Raw genomic sequence first — 15196 nt, 5'->3', positions numbered from 1 at the left:
GGGGAAGGAGATGCTGGAAAGGGACCTGAGGGTCCTGGTCCATGTTAAGTTGAACGTGAGCCAGCAGTGCTCTGGCAGCCAGGAGGGACAACCCGGTCCTGGGTGCATCAGGCACAGCATGGCCAGCCGGGCAAGGGAGGGGATTGTCCTGCTGTGCTTTGTGCTGGTACAGCCTCATCTTGAATATAGTGTGCAGTTTTGGGCACCACAATATAAGAAGGAAATAGAGCTATTAGAAGTGTCCAAAGGTGGCCAACAAAGATGGTGAAGGGCCTTGAGGGGAAGCTGAATGAGAAGTGGCTGAGGTCACTTGGTCTGTCCAGCCTGGAGGAGACTGAGGGGAAACCTTGTCACAATCCACAGCTCCCTCGGAGGGGGGAAGACAAGGGGCAGACACTGATCTCTTCTCTGTGGCGCCCGGATACAGGACCCAAAGGAACCACCTGAAGCTGTATCAGGGCAGTTTTACATTGGATATCATTCAAGAAAAGGTTCTTCACCCAGTGAACCTTGGTTGGGCACTGGAACAGGCTCCCCAGGCCAGCGGTCACAGCACCAAGCCTGCCAGAGTTCCAGAGGCATTTGGACAATGCCCTCAGGCACACGGTGTGACCCTTGGGGTTGTCCTGTGCAGGGCCAGGAGTTAAGACTCAATTATCCTTGTGATTCCCTTCTAATTCAGAATAGTCTATGATTCTAGTCACACAATGGCAAGATCAAAACCATGAAATGACAAAATTATCAGAAGGTAAAATATTCTAGCATTAATCTCGAAACAAAACCAGCAGAAAATATACACATCTTAAATGAATACCTCAAGAGCAGCAATAGGACAGGAGGATGCCAGATACAAATCCTGAGCCAGATTAAAATCATTAGTAAACATTGCAAGATGTCCTGCTAAAAGATTGTGGTCTTCTATTCCCTGTAGAAAGACATAACAGGTGCAGAAGTAGTCCAAAAGAAAATTAATACTATATAAATAACATAATCTTGTAAGAAAAATAAAGCAAAATAGGAAAACTAAATATCCTTACATTTTACAATGATGCGTATTGGATTCCACAAACCAGAAAAAGCCCTCATGTGCCACTAGAGCTAACACAGTCTAAAATCAGCAATTTGCAGAAGTATAATTTTAAGGTACTGTTTCACTTTTAGATGTATAGATGCAATCTGTTTTTATTTTGGATTTTTAAAAACAGCAGTCTTCAACGTATTCTCAAAAATAACAAAAGGAAGTAAGAGCCTCCCAATGCCTGAGATATTAATATATTCTGCTGTTCTCAAGAAAAAGCAGAAAGAAATACTGTGCAGTCCAATAGAGACTGAAACCACTTCAAGAGAAAATCAAGCAAACAGTCTGTAGTTTGGACACTTTATCCTCTATATCTCTTGAAAGCAACTCAATTTCTGTTTGAACAAAATCAACCCCTTCCCTCCACAAAAAAACCCCAAGAATTCAGCAATTATTAAAGAGGAATTAAATTACTATATTTCCTAGGTAAGACCTTATATTTTACCTTTACTTGCTCTAGGGACATCACCATCCCCGCATTACCAGATGTTCGATAAACACGTATTGCAAAATCCACCTCCATATGATGTAAGCAAGCTTTGGCCAGCTCATTCCAACAAGACTGGTCATTCAGAAGACTGCAAATCTCCCATGCTTCAGAAAACCTATAGAAGGTAAAACACATTTACAACTATTTTAATTTTAGGTGTTACTCATACTCAAAACTCCCTCTCAACATTTTTTTCTCTCTGTTAGAGAAAACATAAAAACATTTACTTCTAAGCCATGGAGAGAGAGACATATCAGGAAGAAAGGAAAAATAAAAATGCGTACCTTACAGTTCTATTTCTCCTGTTTCTACCACACTTTTTCAGTAAACCATAAGCTTTCCCTACTCTAGCATCCTTTCCATTATACTGATTTTGCATTGCTTCATTACAGTGAGAGGAGAGTACAACAGAAGCACCCTCAGCCAGTTTTGAAGGAGCCATTGTCACAAAACTCCGAATAAGTATTGAAAAAAATTACTTTAGGCTTTTAATTTACAGTGAAAAAAACTCCAAGCCATCACTGGGTCATTTACTTTGCTTGGTCTGCCTGGAGAGCTATGTGAACTTACAGATCAATCTGATTTATCAGAGTTCAGCAGGACACTTTAAAATCACCAGGATATGATATATTGAACTATAAGCACAGAAGAAAAAAATTTATACAATATAATTAAAATGCAGATGGTACCTTTTTAACATTAGAGTCTGAGTAAGCATTTGTCTCAGCATATCGGGTCCAAAGTCTTTCAAATTGCCAAGGAAACGGTGAGTACTTAAATAGATACTGTTTGTTTTCCCACTTGGAGTCTGACAAGTTAATTCTCCATTATACAACAACAAAGGTTTATGGGAATAGGGGACTTCCGTGCCACCTGCCAAAATAATCCTTGATCCTAGATTCAAAGATCAGGAAGAAAAAAAGATGTCTCATAAAAATCCCTACATGGTAAAAAAAATAGCAAGCAGCTGACAACATGTTATTTGCAGGACATTAATTCAGGGTCTGTAATTCTAGCAGTCAGCAGCAACTACACAAGCACACATCTTTCAGTAAATATACAGAATGTAAAGCTTCTAAACCAGTAAGGTTCTTTTCCAAATGTTGGTAGGTAAATTTCAGTGCTTCTCTCTTGCAAATATAGAAATGGCTATGTTTACAACTTTAACACTTTCACAAGTTTTGTGACCCTGATGCAAGTTTTGTCACCCGGATCCTGAGATTTTTCTCATAAATGCTTCAAAATACAATTTAAGCACAATGTGTAACTGTCAGATGAAATATTATAATAGCAAGATGCTTATGGAGTTGAGACCAAAATGCCTTGAAGCCTTACAGAGGAACCTGCAAAGTAACTAGTTTTCTATACATAAGTTGCACTTCAAATCTTCTGTAGTACTATTTATTTCTCTATGTATTTTATTTAAGACAAATGAAGATGCAGAACATGTTTTACTTTATTAACTAAAATAGTATAATTTTCAATAATAACCTTTTTAAAGAGCTTATGTTACCTTGAATGGTATCCTTATGAAAAACGTAAGTGTATACTTTATCATCATCAAAAGCAACAAAAACACCTTTATCCATTGGCCAGTTTTCCCACAGGATTCCTTTAATGGTTGGTGAGAAGTCTGGAATCTCAAATACTCTATCATTTACCTAAATATAATGCAAAAGTAAAATTACTACCAAGTGACTAAAACAAGAAACAAAATATTCATCCCAGGTGTGATTAAAAATTTAAAAAATAATAGAAGTAGTGCAGAAATATGAAAACTTTTTCTTAAAAGTTTCCTTATAAGCAGTGATTCTGAATAACACAAGAATTTAAATTTGAAGTGGAGAAAATACACATTATATAAATTATATTGACTATTTTTAAAAAAAGGTATGGAGAGGGGCAGTGAAACTGGGTGAATTATTTGTATTTAAATACACAAACACATATATTTTTGAAAATTACCAATCAGGAACTTAGTATAATGAAATTGTCCTGATCTAGTATGACAGATTTTATTTCCTTGCATTACCATTAAATTATCTTCACGTTTCCTTGACAATTTCTTCTATCACCCTACATGCTAGAATGCCAAAATCTTCTTCATTTTCCATTAAAAACACTATATAGATGAAGAGCCTGCTTGTACATATATTGTATAGATATCCCACACTAACTTACTGGACAATAGACAAAGCCATCACTTTTGTCATCTATGAAAGCCATTCTGGTTCCATTGGGATCTGGAAAAACCTTTCTCACACTCACAGAATGTCGATATTCATTCACATATTGCCAGTCTTCAATGAAGAAATAATGAATAACTCCAGTCTAATGAGAAATAATAGAAAATGTTAACAATTACATCAGTAAGTGGCAAGCAGGTAATTTATTTGGCTGTAGTGTTTTCCATCTTAGAGTATCAAGTGTTCAAAAGTGGCTTTTTTTGCTTCATTCTCACACCCTGTTTTGGGTAAGACAGGAAAACCTTCCGGGCAACAAAGAAAGGATTTGGGAGGTTTGAGGGGTTTTCTGTTGGTTTTGATCTTTATCTCCCACTGCTTTGTGGAGACAAGTGTTTACTGTGCAGTTCTCTAAACAAATGAAATGTCTGTCTCATTGCTGAGAGAAGCCTAACCTTCAAAAAAAAATGGTAAAGTTTGCTTCCAAGGAAAAACCACACATTCTTAAGAAGACAGGTACCTAACTCACAGAATAAAAGCAATCAACTTGATTTGTGATTAAAGGTATATTTAAAAAAATGTGGCTTTTGACATCAGTAGTAATATTTGCACATATCAAATTGATCAGTTGCAAATTTAGTACTTCAAATTTACCAGTACCAGTTTAGGTACTGAGGAGGTGGGAAAGGCCTCATCTGCTACAAAATCACTCAAGTGATTAAACCAGTTATTCAACCAGAGATAGTGGCTCTGCCTTTCCTCTGGAAGGTCATTACATCAGTTGATATCACACAGAGCATGATACTACAATGCCAAACGTATCCTGTATTCCCAGCGCCAGAAAATATTAAAAGCACAAAAAACCACCCCTAACATAAAAAAATCGCCAGAAAAACCCATAAGCATGTCCACATTCTTTTTCAGTGCCCTCCTTAATTCCCATCCTTGTTGAAAAATGTAAAAAAAAATTGTCTTTTGACAAAGGCTTCAGTAGCAAATCAAGGCTTTCATATATGCTATGACATTTGTATACATCAGTACCTTTTTGTCCACATTTTTCACATCACCACCTAAATAAAAAAAATTGCAAGGAAAGTGCTATGCTCTGACTTATATCTGGAAGACATTTTGATTGCAAACGCTCTCACTAATGCAATAGAATTAAGTTCTCCCATTGAAAGCAATGTTTTGCAACAAACACTAGTAAACGCAAAACTTAACCTCCCTGCCAATGCATGTCATATAAATGCAACAGTAAAGGAAGCTGGATACAATTTTGACTGTATTTGCTATACAAAGTTCATGTATAGAAAATAATCCACGCTACAGTTCACAAATGCACTTTTTGTTTTGCTAAAAGCATAAGCAGTAATCAAAAAAATTCAAACAGAAATATATTCCATCTAAAAAGATCTTTTAAAAGAAGTGATACTCACATCTGTACCATATATGAGGAAATCACTAGTTAAGGCATGGCACAAAATTCGGTACTTATCATCATCTGCTGGGAAAAGTCGAGTTTCTCGTTCCTCCTGAGCATCCAAACCCTCACTTTCTATCTAAATATAAAGAACAGAATGAACTGAAAATCTCCACTGTTAACAACAGAGTATCATAGTGTTTCTTGTATCAAACTGTAAGAAAATTTCTTATATGAAAAAGAACTTGCAGGTGCATCCCTTAAGAACCTAGCATCTGCTTCTGTCACATTACCAGAGACCTTTAAAATAAAACTCATTAAATAGCTGACAAGAAAACGTTTTTCTTCACTTGTTCTAGTCTAGGTTGTATTTCTAAGTCTACAGAAACTCAGCTCTGCATTTTACTTAGCCAGCAAAACTATTCCAAGAATTTCTAATTTTTACTTCCATTAACTGAATATCATTCCATTTTATTTGATTTTTAATATTACATTAACTTCCTCAGCTTATATCAACTCATTCGTTCAACATTGGCAATTCAAATTGCCAGAGCTCTTACCATATGCAGCTGGACTTTACCCTCAAAGAGAGCAGCAGCATAATCAGAATTAAGGTGCATACTTGCTACTGTCCCCAGGTACTCCACATCTTTAAGCTTTTTTACATCTAAAGGATTCAAACAGAAAAGATAAGGTAAAAATATTTTGGTTTTGTACAGGTCTTCACTTATCTAAATTTGCAGCTGAGTAAGCAGATGTGAAAATCTCACAGAGCAGAGAGAGGACAAGGCACACATAAAGAGACTTTCTTCTTAGGAGTCAGAGAACTACAAGAGAAACTCTTTTCCTATGCAACTCTGACTAGTATTGTTACAGTTTTACTTAATTTGCTGTCAGTGAAAAAAAGGGATGCCTAGAAAAACATGGAAGTTTGAAATCCGCCATCTAAAATTTGGACACAGCATAACCAAATTTTCCTTATCCCATATAAGCAACATGAAGATCTGCCAAACTGAAAATTTAAACTCACTGATCATAGATCCTATTTAGGTACTTTGCCAAACTTAGTACTTTAAGACACAGACACATAATGTCTTAAAAGCCTGAAGTCCTTCATTGATTAACAAGATGTTGTGAAAAAAACAGCTAAGTAACAGTCTACATTTCACAACCAATACCTCAAATCTCAAATAAGAAGTTTTATTTCTATTATTTACAATGCCTTGCCATAACTGCTTCAGCCTGCAAAAATTATTATCCCATCCTAGCAGGACCATTGGCAATTCAAGTTTTTATTGTACAACGTGGAATGTCTATAACAGCTAAAAACAATACTAAATTAACAAAAAAGAATATGCAGTGCTGAATTAGTTTCAAGAGAACTAAAATTATGCTTACTATTCTCTCCAAGTGCATAAAACCAAGCCCGATTGTTCATTCCTACAGCCAAATGATAAACACCAATAGCGACAAAACTGGGCTCTACTTCAACAGAGACTGTGACTGGTAGCTCCTGTAAGAAAACAAAACAAAATAATACAATTTTCATCCACTTCTAATACTTACTTTAATTACATCTACATGAAGTTTAAAAGGAAGAGGTTATCATACGCTTTCCACATGATTTGCTATGGTGACTTCAAGCAGAGAAGTGAGGTATGCAATCCGTGTACTGCAAGCATCTCCAAGGATTGGGAGCTTTGTCAAGAAAACATGGAGGGATCCTCTTCGTGTAGATACTGCCAACAGCTGTCCATCATCTGTCCAAGCCATCTGATCTACACCTAAAATATTCACAAGTTTTTGTAAAAAACATATAGTTCCTTCTTTAACTACTGTAATCAACAAGCCATTATTTTGCTCTAAACTGTGAAAATTGTAGGAATTAATAACTACAATGAATACAATTACAAGATCAATTAGAATCACTCAACTCAAACACATAATTAACTAACATAGTGTTTTCCTGAGAGTAAATACTTCACAGAATCCCTGAATGATTTTAGCTGGAATGGACCTTAAGGCCATCTAGGTGCAACCTACCTTCCATTAGACCAGATTACAGATCTGTTGCAAAACTGATTAACACCCTTCCTCTTTTCAACACTGAAAAGCACATTCAGTTCAGGCAGCACATTCAAAGTGATCCATAATACTGCAAGCAGCTGAGCAGAAATCAATCTTATTCCCCTTACTGCCAAATCAGTAAGTCCTAAACACAGAACTGGTCTTTGCCATACTCTGACTAATACAAATATGCCAAGGGAGACAGGGAAGTGTTGTGCTGAAAAAACCTAAATTTCTTGAAAAGAAAAAAAATTTTAAAAGCAAGGCTCTTAGAAATAAAAATATTGGAGGCAACCAGCTACTTGACATTAAGTGAAGCATTTACAAACACTACATGAGGAGATAAGGGTGGAAACTCACTACTCAAGAAAATTGTTTTGTAACACTGTTCTGGAAGCCACAGGCACAAGTCCTGTACATCAGGACAAAACCAGATCAAATATAAATGTTAGAACAAGACATACCGAAAAGCGCCAAAAAAAAATCATGGAAAGAAGCAGAACCGTTTAAGTGTATTATTGTAATAATCTGAATACACTGTATTACAGATTCAAAACTGTACAAAACTAACTGGTCAAATGTTCTGAGAGCTGTACTTCTCTATACTTTGTATAGGTAAAATATGCTCCCATTTTGCTACAGGTCACCTAATAAATACAAGTTGGGAAGCAGGAATTTTTGAAAAATTCTATATTTACAGAGTTTTTCCAGCAGCAGTACTTTTACTCTATGAACAGAGACACTGTAAAATTCCAGTTTACTTAATTTGTAAAATTTTCTATCCCCGTGGAGAAAGTTAACATACCTTTGTTTTCATCATCCAAGTTTATTATGGCATACATTTCTCTCATGTCTGCCAGATCATGGATTTTGATGCTAAAACAAAAATGAAGAGTCAATCATTCCCACCAATCTAAATCTCAGTCATCATTTACTAGAATAAACCTACTCCAATCAAGACAGCCTAATGGAGCAAAAAGTAGAAAACAAATACAAAATGTCTTCAATTTCCTAAAAAACAATACATTACTATCCACCACTGTAAATAGTGTATCACTGCATCACACTACAAAAATATTTGCTCAGAGAACTAAAATTTGAGGAAAAGGCACAAAGCCAATTTGAAAGAATTGAGGGTTAGGGAACATAGACTGTTATTCCCTTTTGACCTGTTACAGCATTTTAGTTTTAAAAGACATTACTGATGGACACACAGGGCTTGAAACACAGATGCAAAAAATATTTTCAATCCTGCTGCATATAAAAGGGACAGAGTGAGAGTTTACTTATGCTGTCATGTCACTCAATGCAAGTTAAACCACTCCTTAAAGAAATAGTCCTTATAGTACAGTAGCTCAAGTGCTTGAAATTGCACCATATTTTGCTCACAGTTATACCACTCTTGATGTGCAAGTGTCACAAATCAGCAGTTGGTCCTACACAGAGCTGAGGACAGAGAGAACAGCTTGACTCCTGCTATGACACAAGTCCTCTTTTGCTGAAGAATTCAGATATCACGGAATCAGGGATTAGCAGATGAGGAGCTAAAGGAGCTGCTCTATCATATGCACGAAACATTTTGGAAAAACTCCAGCGTACTTAATTATTTATTTCCTTAGTTGCTCACATTTGTCAGCTTTTGTCTAGACTGCGGGTAAGACCAAATACCAGAGAGGAGGATATCATGTATCAACATACTCAGTGCAGATTTAAATTAATTTTTCTCCTGTTGTTAAGCAGATGTTTTAGTTCAATCAATAAGTCTCAGTAAAGAAGTTTGGACTTTCTTGTTGCCAAGCAACATAATAGAAAAAGAATTAATCAAAAGTAAAAATACATACTAAAGTTTATTTCTTTTTTGTTTACAATTAATGATATTAATTACGCTTGCAGAGATTTTTGTCAATAATAGATTCTCCTAACTCTAGGCAGCGCAGCAGTTCCATAGAGCAATTAATCTTGCCTTTTCTAAATTCAATTCTTAGGGAGCCTTGAAGCCTTAGGAAGCATAGTGTGAATGCCCAGTAGCTCCAGTTCTGAGAGCTGAATTCTATTCTTCATATATAAAACTACCACTTACCAATTGTCTCCACATGATGCAGCTTTGTTTAATGACTGTGATATAGCAATGCTGCTTAGATGATCCTTATGATTATGAGCTTGAAAGACTTCTTGTCCTATTTCACGAATGTGTGTAGAAATGACTACAAAACACCCTTGTGAGAAACCAATCATAATATAGCCATCACCATACCTGTTACACAAAAAAACAACAATTTAGAAAAAAGATCTATTAATGCAATATGCAAAAAGCATTTTCTTTCAGACTGCTGGGGTACAGTCAATGCCTGCCAGTAACAGAAAAAATAAACAAATTATGGGAATTTATATATATCATGTTGAATCTTATAATATAAAATACATCAAGTGAAAACTATCAAAGGTCCCTGAAGTACAGAATCATGCCTGTGGCCAGATGCCTTGTAAGTCATCTTTGTTGTCTCCTGTGTTCTATAATGCCACTTTATTTTCAGCAAGCTGCACACCTGGCAGTGATGCCAGGAGAAAGGCTTCTGGTATCCTTATTGAAATAAGCATACAAGAAGATGGCAACTTTCATTTTAAGGTTCTGGCATATGTGGTCTCATCAAAGCCATGTCAAAAAAAAAATGCCATTCACTGTGCCCTTAAGGGCACTGCAAACACAGTGGAAGTACAAAATCAACAAATTTGTGAATATTCTGTTTACTTTTCATAGTATTAATTAGAAATAATAAAGTTAAGGCACAAAAAGTTACAGCATATAAAAATGAATTCAAACAATATCTCGTTAGCTCAATTGCAAGAAAAATCACTGCAAGAGAAATAGCCCAGGTACACCTTGTTACACATGGTCATAAACTAAAAAGCATATAGCTTCAGGTTTTTTTAGAATTGTAGTGTAAAGGGATGTCAATTCCATGTTGACTGAACAGGCATTAAAAGACAAGCTGTAATGATTCAAAGATACAAAAATAGTACAGCTACTTTTTTGGTACAGATCTGAAATTTCTAGTTTAGGTTTTCTAATAGGAACATTACCAGTGGTATTGCACAATAAGAAGGCTAAAAGAACTTTGCACAGCTTTGCAAACCAACAAACTAGCTGAAGGACACAACCCCACCCCCAGCTCTTCCATCAGTTACTCATCCAAATAGAAAACAACCCATAAACCCGTCAGTTTAATCTTCTATCAAAACAGCAACATATTTTTGTTTAAAGCTGAGCATACCAGCGGTGATTCTGTTGGAAGATACAGTGATATGTTGGAAGATATAGCCACTGAATCATCAAGTAGAACTTTTAAAAAATGTTGACTACCTTGTGTTCAAAAAAGAATTACTGAAAAATCTACAATACAGCCAAAAAAAATCCAGTCTGAACATGGGATAGATGAATTTATTTCCAGCATTTATCAGAAGTAATAAAAAAATACTCAAATTCTTAATATTAGAATAATTAATTAAGAACGTTCTGCTCACCATTTGTAGCTTACAATATTGCCATAAGGCTGCTGAAATTTCAGATCAATTGGGTTATCAGGATCATTCAAATTAAAAAGGAAAAGAGTCTTCTTGCCAACCACTACACTCACCTGTCAAAGAATAATAAGAAAAATTAACATGACAAGAATGGCATAACTTTAAAGTAAGGCCCTATATTTTCACTAAAAGATGAGATCTAGGAAATTGAATAACCCTTAAGAATCCCATAGATCTGAATTGTGAATCTTCATCAACAGTAGAAGAGATTTTCAGGACATTTCCCTTTGTAAGCCAGTAGTTCACAAATCTAAATGCAAACTCAGCAGAACACACATCTCAGATTCAAGACTCTCTCCTACAGAAGCCAGCTCCATTTCCTCAGAAGGAAAGGCAGCAGGTCACATGGAGTTATCATGTTAGATTATTCCCACTCGAACCACAGTATTTTGTAGTGACTTCTTACTGTGCTTTCCCTGGTTGGTACTCTTTCATCAGTCTTCATAACTGAGAACTGCATGTCACTGGGTTCTGAGCTGATTGAGGTCTGCAAGAAAGAAGTGCAGATTGAGAAATCAAAAGTTCATGTAGCCCATACTGATGATAAATAATTGCATTATTCCTGCCACATATAATTTTGCATAAGGACAGACAGGGAAAGTTACTACTGCATTTAGAACCAAAATCAAGAAAATCACTGGAGAAGACATGACCTCATTTTGGGTCTTAATGATATGTTAGCACAAAATATACTGAAAAAAGAAAAAGCTCCTAGTCCTTGAAAGCACAGGGATTCAAAAGGCACAAGCTCCCATAGGTCCCAGCTTTCTCAGAAACCAGGAGTACATCTTAAAACCAAATGTCCATTATAAATACTACCTGTCTTATAGTATCCCCTTCCTGATTGCTTATAGTAATCATTTTGTCTTCACCTCCTAAAGCAAGGAGGTTTTCAATACTCCAACAGCCACAAGTAATCCTCTTAGTGTGCTTACCTGAAAAAGAAAAAAAACTATACAACACAAATCAAACACAACCACAAAAAAAACCCCACAAAAACTGTGCTGGAAATATACATCCTTCGGCCCCTCAAACACAGATTGTCAGAATGTGAAACAACCTGCCAGAGCAAGAGCCTTTTTTTAAAAAATGTGCTCTCAGATGGAGGTCTTTTGACTTTATATGAAACAGAATAGCCCTTGTTCTTCCATTTCTTTGCATCACATTTCTGGGGAATGTGTTACATCCTTAGCCTTTATGCCTAAAGGTACTCTAAGCAGGTAAGAAAGAGTTTTGCAAACAAAAACCACACAAATCCTTTGCAAGAAAGGTAACACAAGTCCCCCAGGAGGCAGTAAGGCAGTGTTAGGTATTTGTGTGTGTATATATACATTAAAAACTTAGTATTCTCTAAAAATACTCTGCTGAGTACAGCAAAGCAGAAGGTGCAAGGTGAATATGAGCACATTTTTACCTGCATGTTCATATAGAGAACTGGAAAGCAAACTATATATTATCAAAATTTCACTTTCACATGTGCCAGACTAGTTTTGAACCAGCCCATACCAAGAACAGAAATCTTGCGAGAAGTCTGACGGTTATATATGAGTAAGTTTCCCTTTGTTGTTCCAACAGCAAGTAAAGCTCCAACTCGAGACCATAACAAGAAAGACATTGCATCCCTAAAACAAAGAAAAAATTTACTTTGTATAGTAGAGACTCCTTTCAGGTGTTCACATATTAAAACATCTTGCATAACAAATTTTACATTTGTCTTTAATTTCTATGTGTCATACAGACGAAGGAGAACTTTCAAATTAAGCAAATGTTCTTGACCAATATCAGAATTATCTAAGTATGCAGAAGACAGTAAAAGTAATAAAAAGTGTATCAGATAATGTAACGTGACTTGCACAAATGAAAACGGGTCTGCAAACATCAAGAGTCTTTGATGGAATCACTTTCTAGTCACTTTTTGTATTGTTTTTTTTTGTACTTGAATAGTTCCATGCATTTAGCCAACTCAAAAGTGAGTAGGTCTGGTTCTAGTCAGTGTAACGAAGAAGTTAGAAAGATCTATTTTAACTTGAAGTTTCAGATAGAGCAAGGCCCATTTGGTGTCCAATTAAGGCTATACAGATACTATAAATCATGTTAAAAAAAACAAGAGCCTCTTAAGCAAAAAAACTATAAACCAGAATTTTCCAATTAGTGCGGTCCCTCTCATCTTTTTAAATTTCACTGTAGGCATGCAATAGAAATTTGAAATATTGACATGTGAAATGACCTCCAATATATTTGGTTTGCATATAAGGGTGCTTTTCTAATTTCAAAAAGGAAAGGATTATCAGAAAAGCCTCATTATCACACTGTTTATGTCTTGGTGCTTATGCTGCTTGAGCAATAACACTGTGACTAAAAAAAAGGACAAGGATTTACATTGATATATAATGTTCTAGCAAGACTGCCTCCAGTAAGAAATTTACCTCCAGTATTAGAGACAAAGATCATGAAGGAACTGCAATTAACTGCAAACTCCATTCTGTTAAGTACCTTCTATGCTCTTTTTTGCTTGCATACTGGTAGGTTACTCTTCTCCCCATAGTATTTGTTCACACATGAAAATGATACACTATGGTCTGTTCATTCCCTCAGTATCGTATGTGTATAACATACATCTTAATAAACATAGGACAGTTATTTGCACTCTCTTTCTTATATTACAGGAAGAATGTTTATATAAAATGCAAGAGTTTAGTGGAATAGACTCAAAGAAGCTAGAAGTTTAATTGTTAAACCAAGCTTATTTATTAATCCAACGATTGATGGTTATGCAGACCCCAGAAGAGTTTGAAGTCTGTGGCCAAATTCAGAAAGGTAAGGTTTTGAGCCATAGATATCTACTTTAATCCTAAATTACTCTACTTTGTAGCAATTAACTGTAGTATATTAGTTTAGTTAGTATATATATTATGAGGACTCCAATAAAAAGATGATCTTGAAATATAGCCTCCACATCAACAAGTCACAGCAGTCCAAGGCTTTAAATATCCATGTTAAAAAAAATTTCTTACCTCATGCCACTGTCTACTTGGCTTGTTTTGTTTGTGATTGCATCCCACAGAAATATGGTGCTAGATTTGTCTGTGATTATTGCTAAAGTATCTCCATCCTTATCCCAGTCCATACCAACACAGTTACTGAAGAAAAGAAAAAAAAGTACTAAGAATGTTAAAATGTATTTGTAAGTGTACAGAGACAGCCAGAACTATGCAACCGCGTCCCTATTTCTCCCTTCTCTCCTGTAAACTCATGACAGACTGCAGATTTATCTGTAAACTAGTTCTATGGCAACCCCACTATTACTCAAATCTCATTGATGACAGGGGCTGAGAGGAAATTCATAGAAGACACTGCTACCTATGTTCTAATACTTGTAAGACTGTCACCTTGATTTTCAAGAGACACTGAAAGTCCTCTGCAAGGTTCTGGTTTGTTAGAAGCTATTCAGAATTGGGATTATTATTCTGATAATACACCACTGATTCCACACACCTTTCCTCACTTGGACAGTCTTCTGGAGAGAATGTGCATTTATCATACATTGTGCAAAACACTGCACAGAGAGCTGGGCCATGGATATTACCAAGCAAAAGAGACTGACACAGCCAGACCATGTTATGAATGACACCTGACCCAAACAGCAAGATGTGATGGTCAGTGAAACACACGGGAGTCTGGCAAGTGGCAACTACCGTGAACTACAAAGACTGGACTTCTAGATTCTTGGGGAACTAAGTGATTCTGGCTCATATTTACCAATGACAGAGGATTGCAAGTGACAATCTGGAAATTTAAGTTATACTCTTGACTGGAGGTTTCAGCCTTAAAGACCACAGGAGTTTTGCCTTGCCTTGACTAAGGAGTTTATCTTAATCGAAATTAATCAGGTAGCAAGAAATAAAAATTTTCCATGATGACCAAGAACAGTTAAAGTGATAAGAAGAGATGAGCAGTACACAAATGTAACTACATGAGATATTAATGGTGCCCAATAAAAATGTATTTATTGAGCAAACCAATATGATGACCCAATGTCACACCATTTTTCCTTAGGGAGGTTCCTCTGGTTCACATCCAGGCTTTTCCAATGGTCTGACTGCCTTTTAAGAAGTTCAATATATCTTCCAAAGTATGCAAGTTTTTAAATTTAATCTGAAAAAAAATCCAGTCTGTAAACTCCCATACCATTATCTGATGTGAACCAAAGTGTGATAAGCTTGGAAAAAAACCAAAGATTCACTTCAGAAGTATCATCTTGACCTAAAGCAACAATGCCAATGTGTATATTTATTCCACTGATGCAAACAGAGCACTAAAGGAGTATCTTTCCTCAGCAAAGCCATGATAAATTGTTAGAAAAGCAACAGTAGCAA

The 15196-nt window shown here is 35.9% G+C and overlaps 1 protein-coding gene across 5 annotated transcripts in view; it reads right to left on the bottom strand.

The window, feature by feature from the left end:
* The window catches only part of WDR19 (WD repeat domain 19), a 38407-nt gene that overhangs the window by 21625 nt on the left and 1586 nt on the right, over positions 1–15196 (bottom strand). For 4 of the 5 annotated variants that reach the window (XM_030270937.4, XM_030270936.4, XM_030270940.4 and 1 more), the window contains exons 4-19: positions 13835–13960; positions 12327–12442; positions 11640–11755; positions 11227–11307; positions 10761–10873; positions 9319–9492; positions 8044–8114; positions 6783–6955; positions 6570–6684; positions 5732–5838; positions 5188–5310; positions 3750–3899; positions 3082–3229; positions 2258–2462; positions 1524–1683; positions 815–925 (exon numbers count right to left, since the gene is read on the bottom strand). In XM_030270937.4, coding sequence (XP_030126797.4) covers positions 815–925; positions 1524–1683; positions 2258–2462; positions 3082–3229; positions 3750–3899; positions 5188–5310; positions 5732–5838; positions 6570–6684; positions 6783–6955; positions 8044–8114; positions 9319–9492; positions 10761–10873; positions 11227–11307; positions 11640–11755; positions 12327–12442; positions 13835–13960 — 2089 coding nt within the window. Of the gene's footprint in view, positions 1–814; positions 926–1523; positions 1684–2257; positions 2463–3081; positions 3230–3749; positions 3900–5187; positions 5311–5731; positions 5839–6569; positions 6685–6782; positions 6956–8043; positions 8115–9318; positions 9493–10760; positions 10874–11226; positions 11308–11639; positions 11756–12326; positions 12443–13834; positions 13962–15196 lie in introns of those variants that run through there. The other variant, XM_072928085.1, reaches the window with a different exon arrangement.

Source organism: Taeniopygia guttata, chromosome 4 (genome assembly GCF_048771995.1).
Source record: "Taeniopygia guttata chromosome 4, bTaeGut7.mat, whole genome shotgun sequence".
Taxonomy (NCBI): domain Eukaryota; kingdom Metazoa; phylum Chordata; class Aves; order Passeriformes; family Estrildidae; genus Taeniopygia; species Taeniopygia guttata.
The sequence above is the reverse complement of the archived record's forward strand: the minus strand, read 5'-3'. Positions and strand labels throughout refer to the sequence as shown.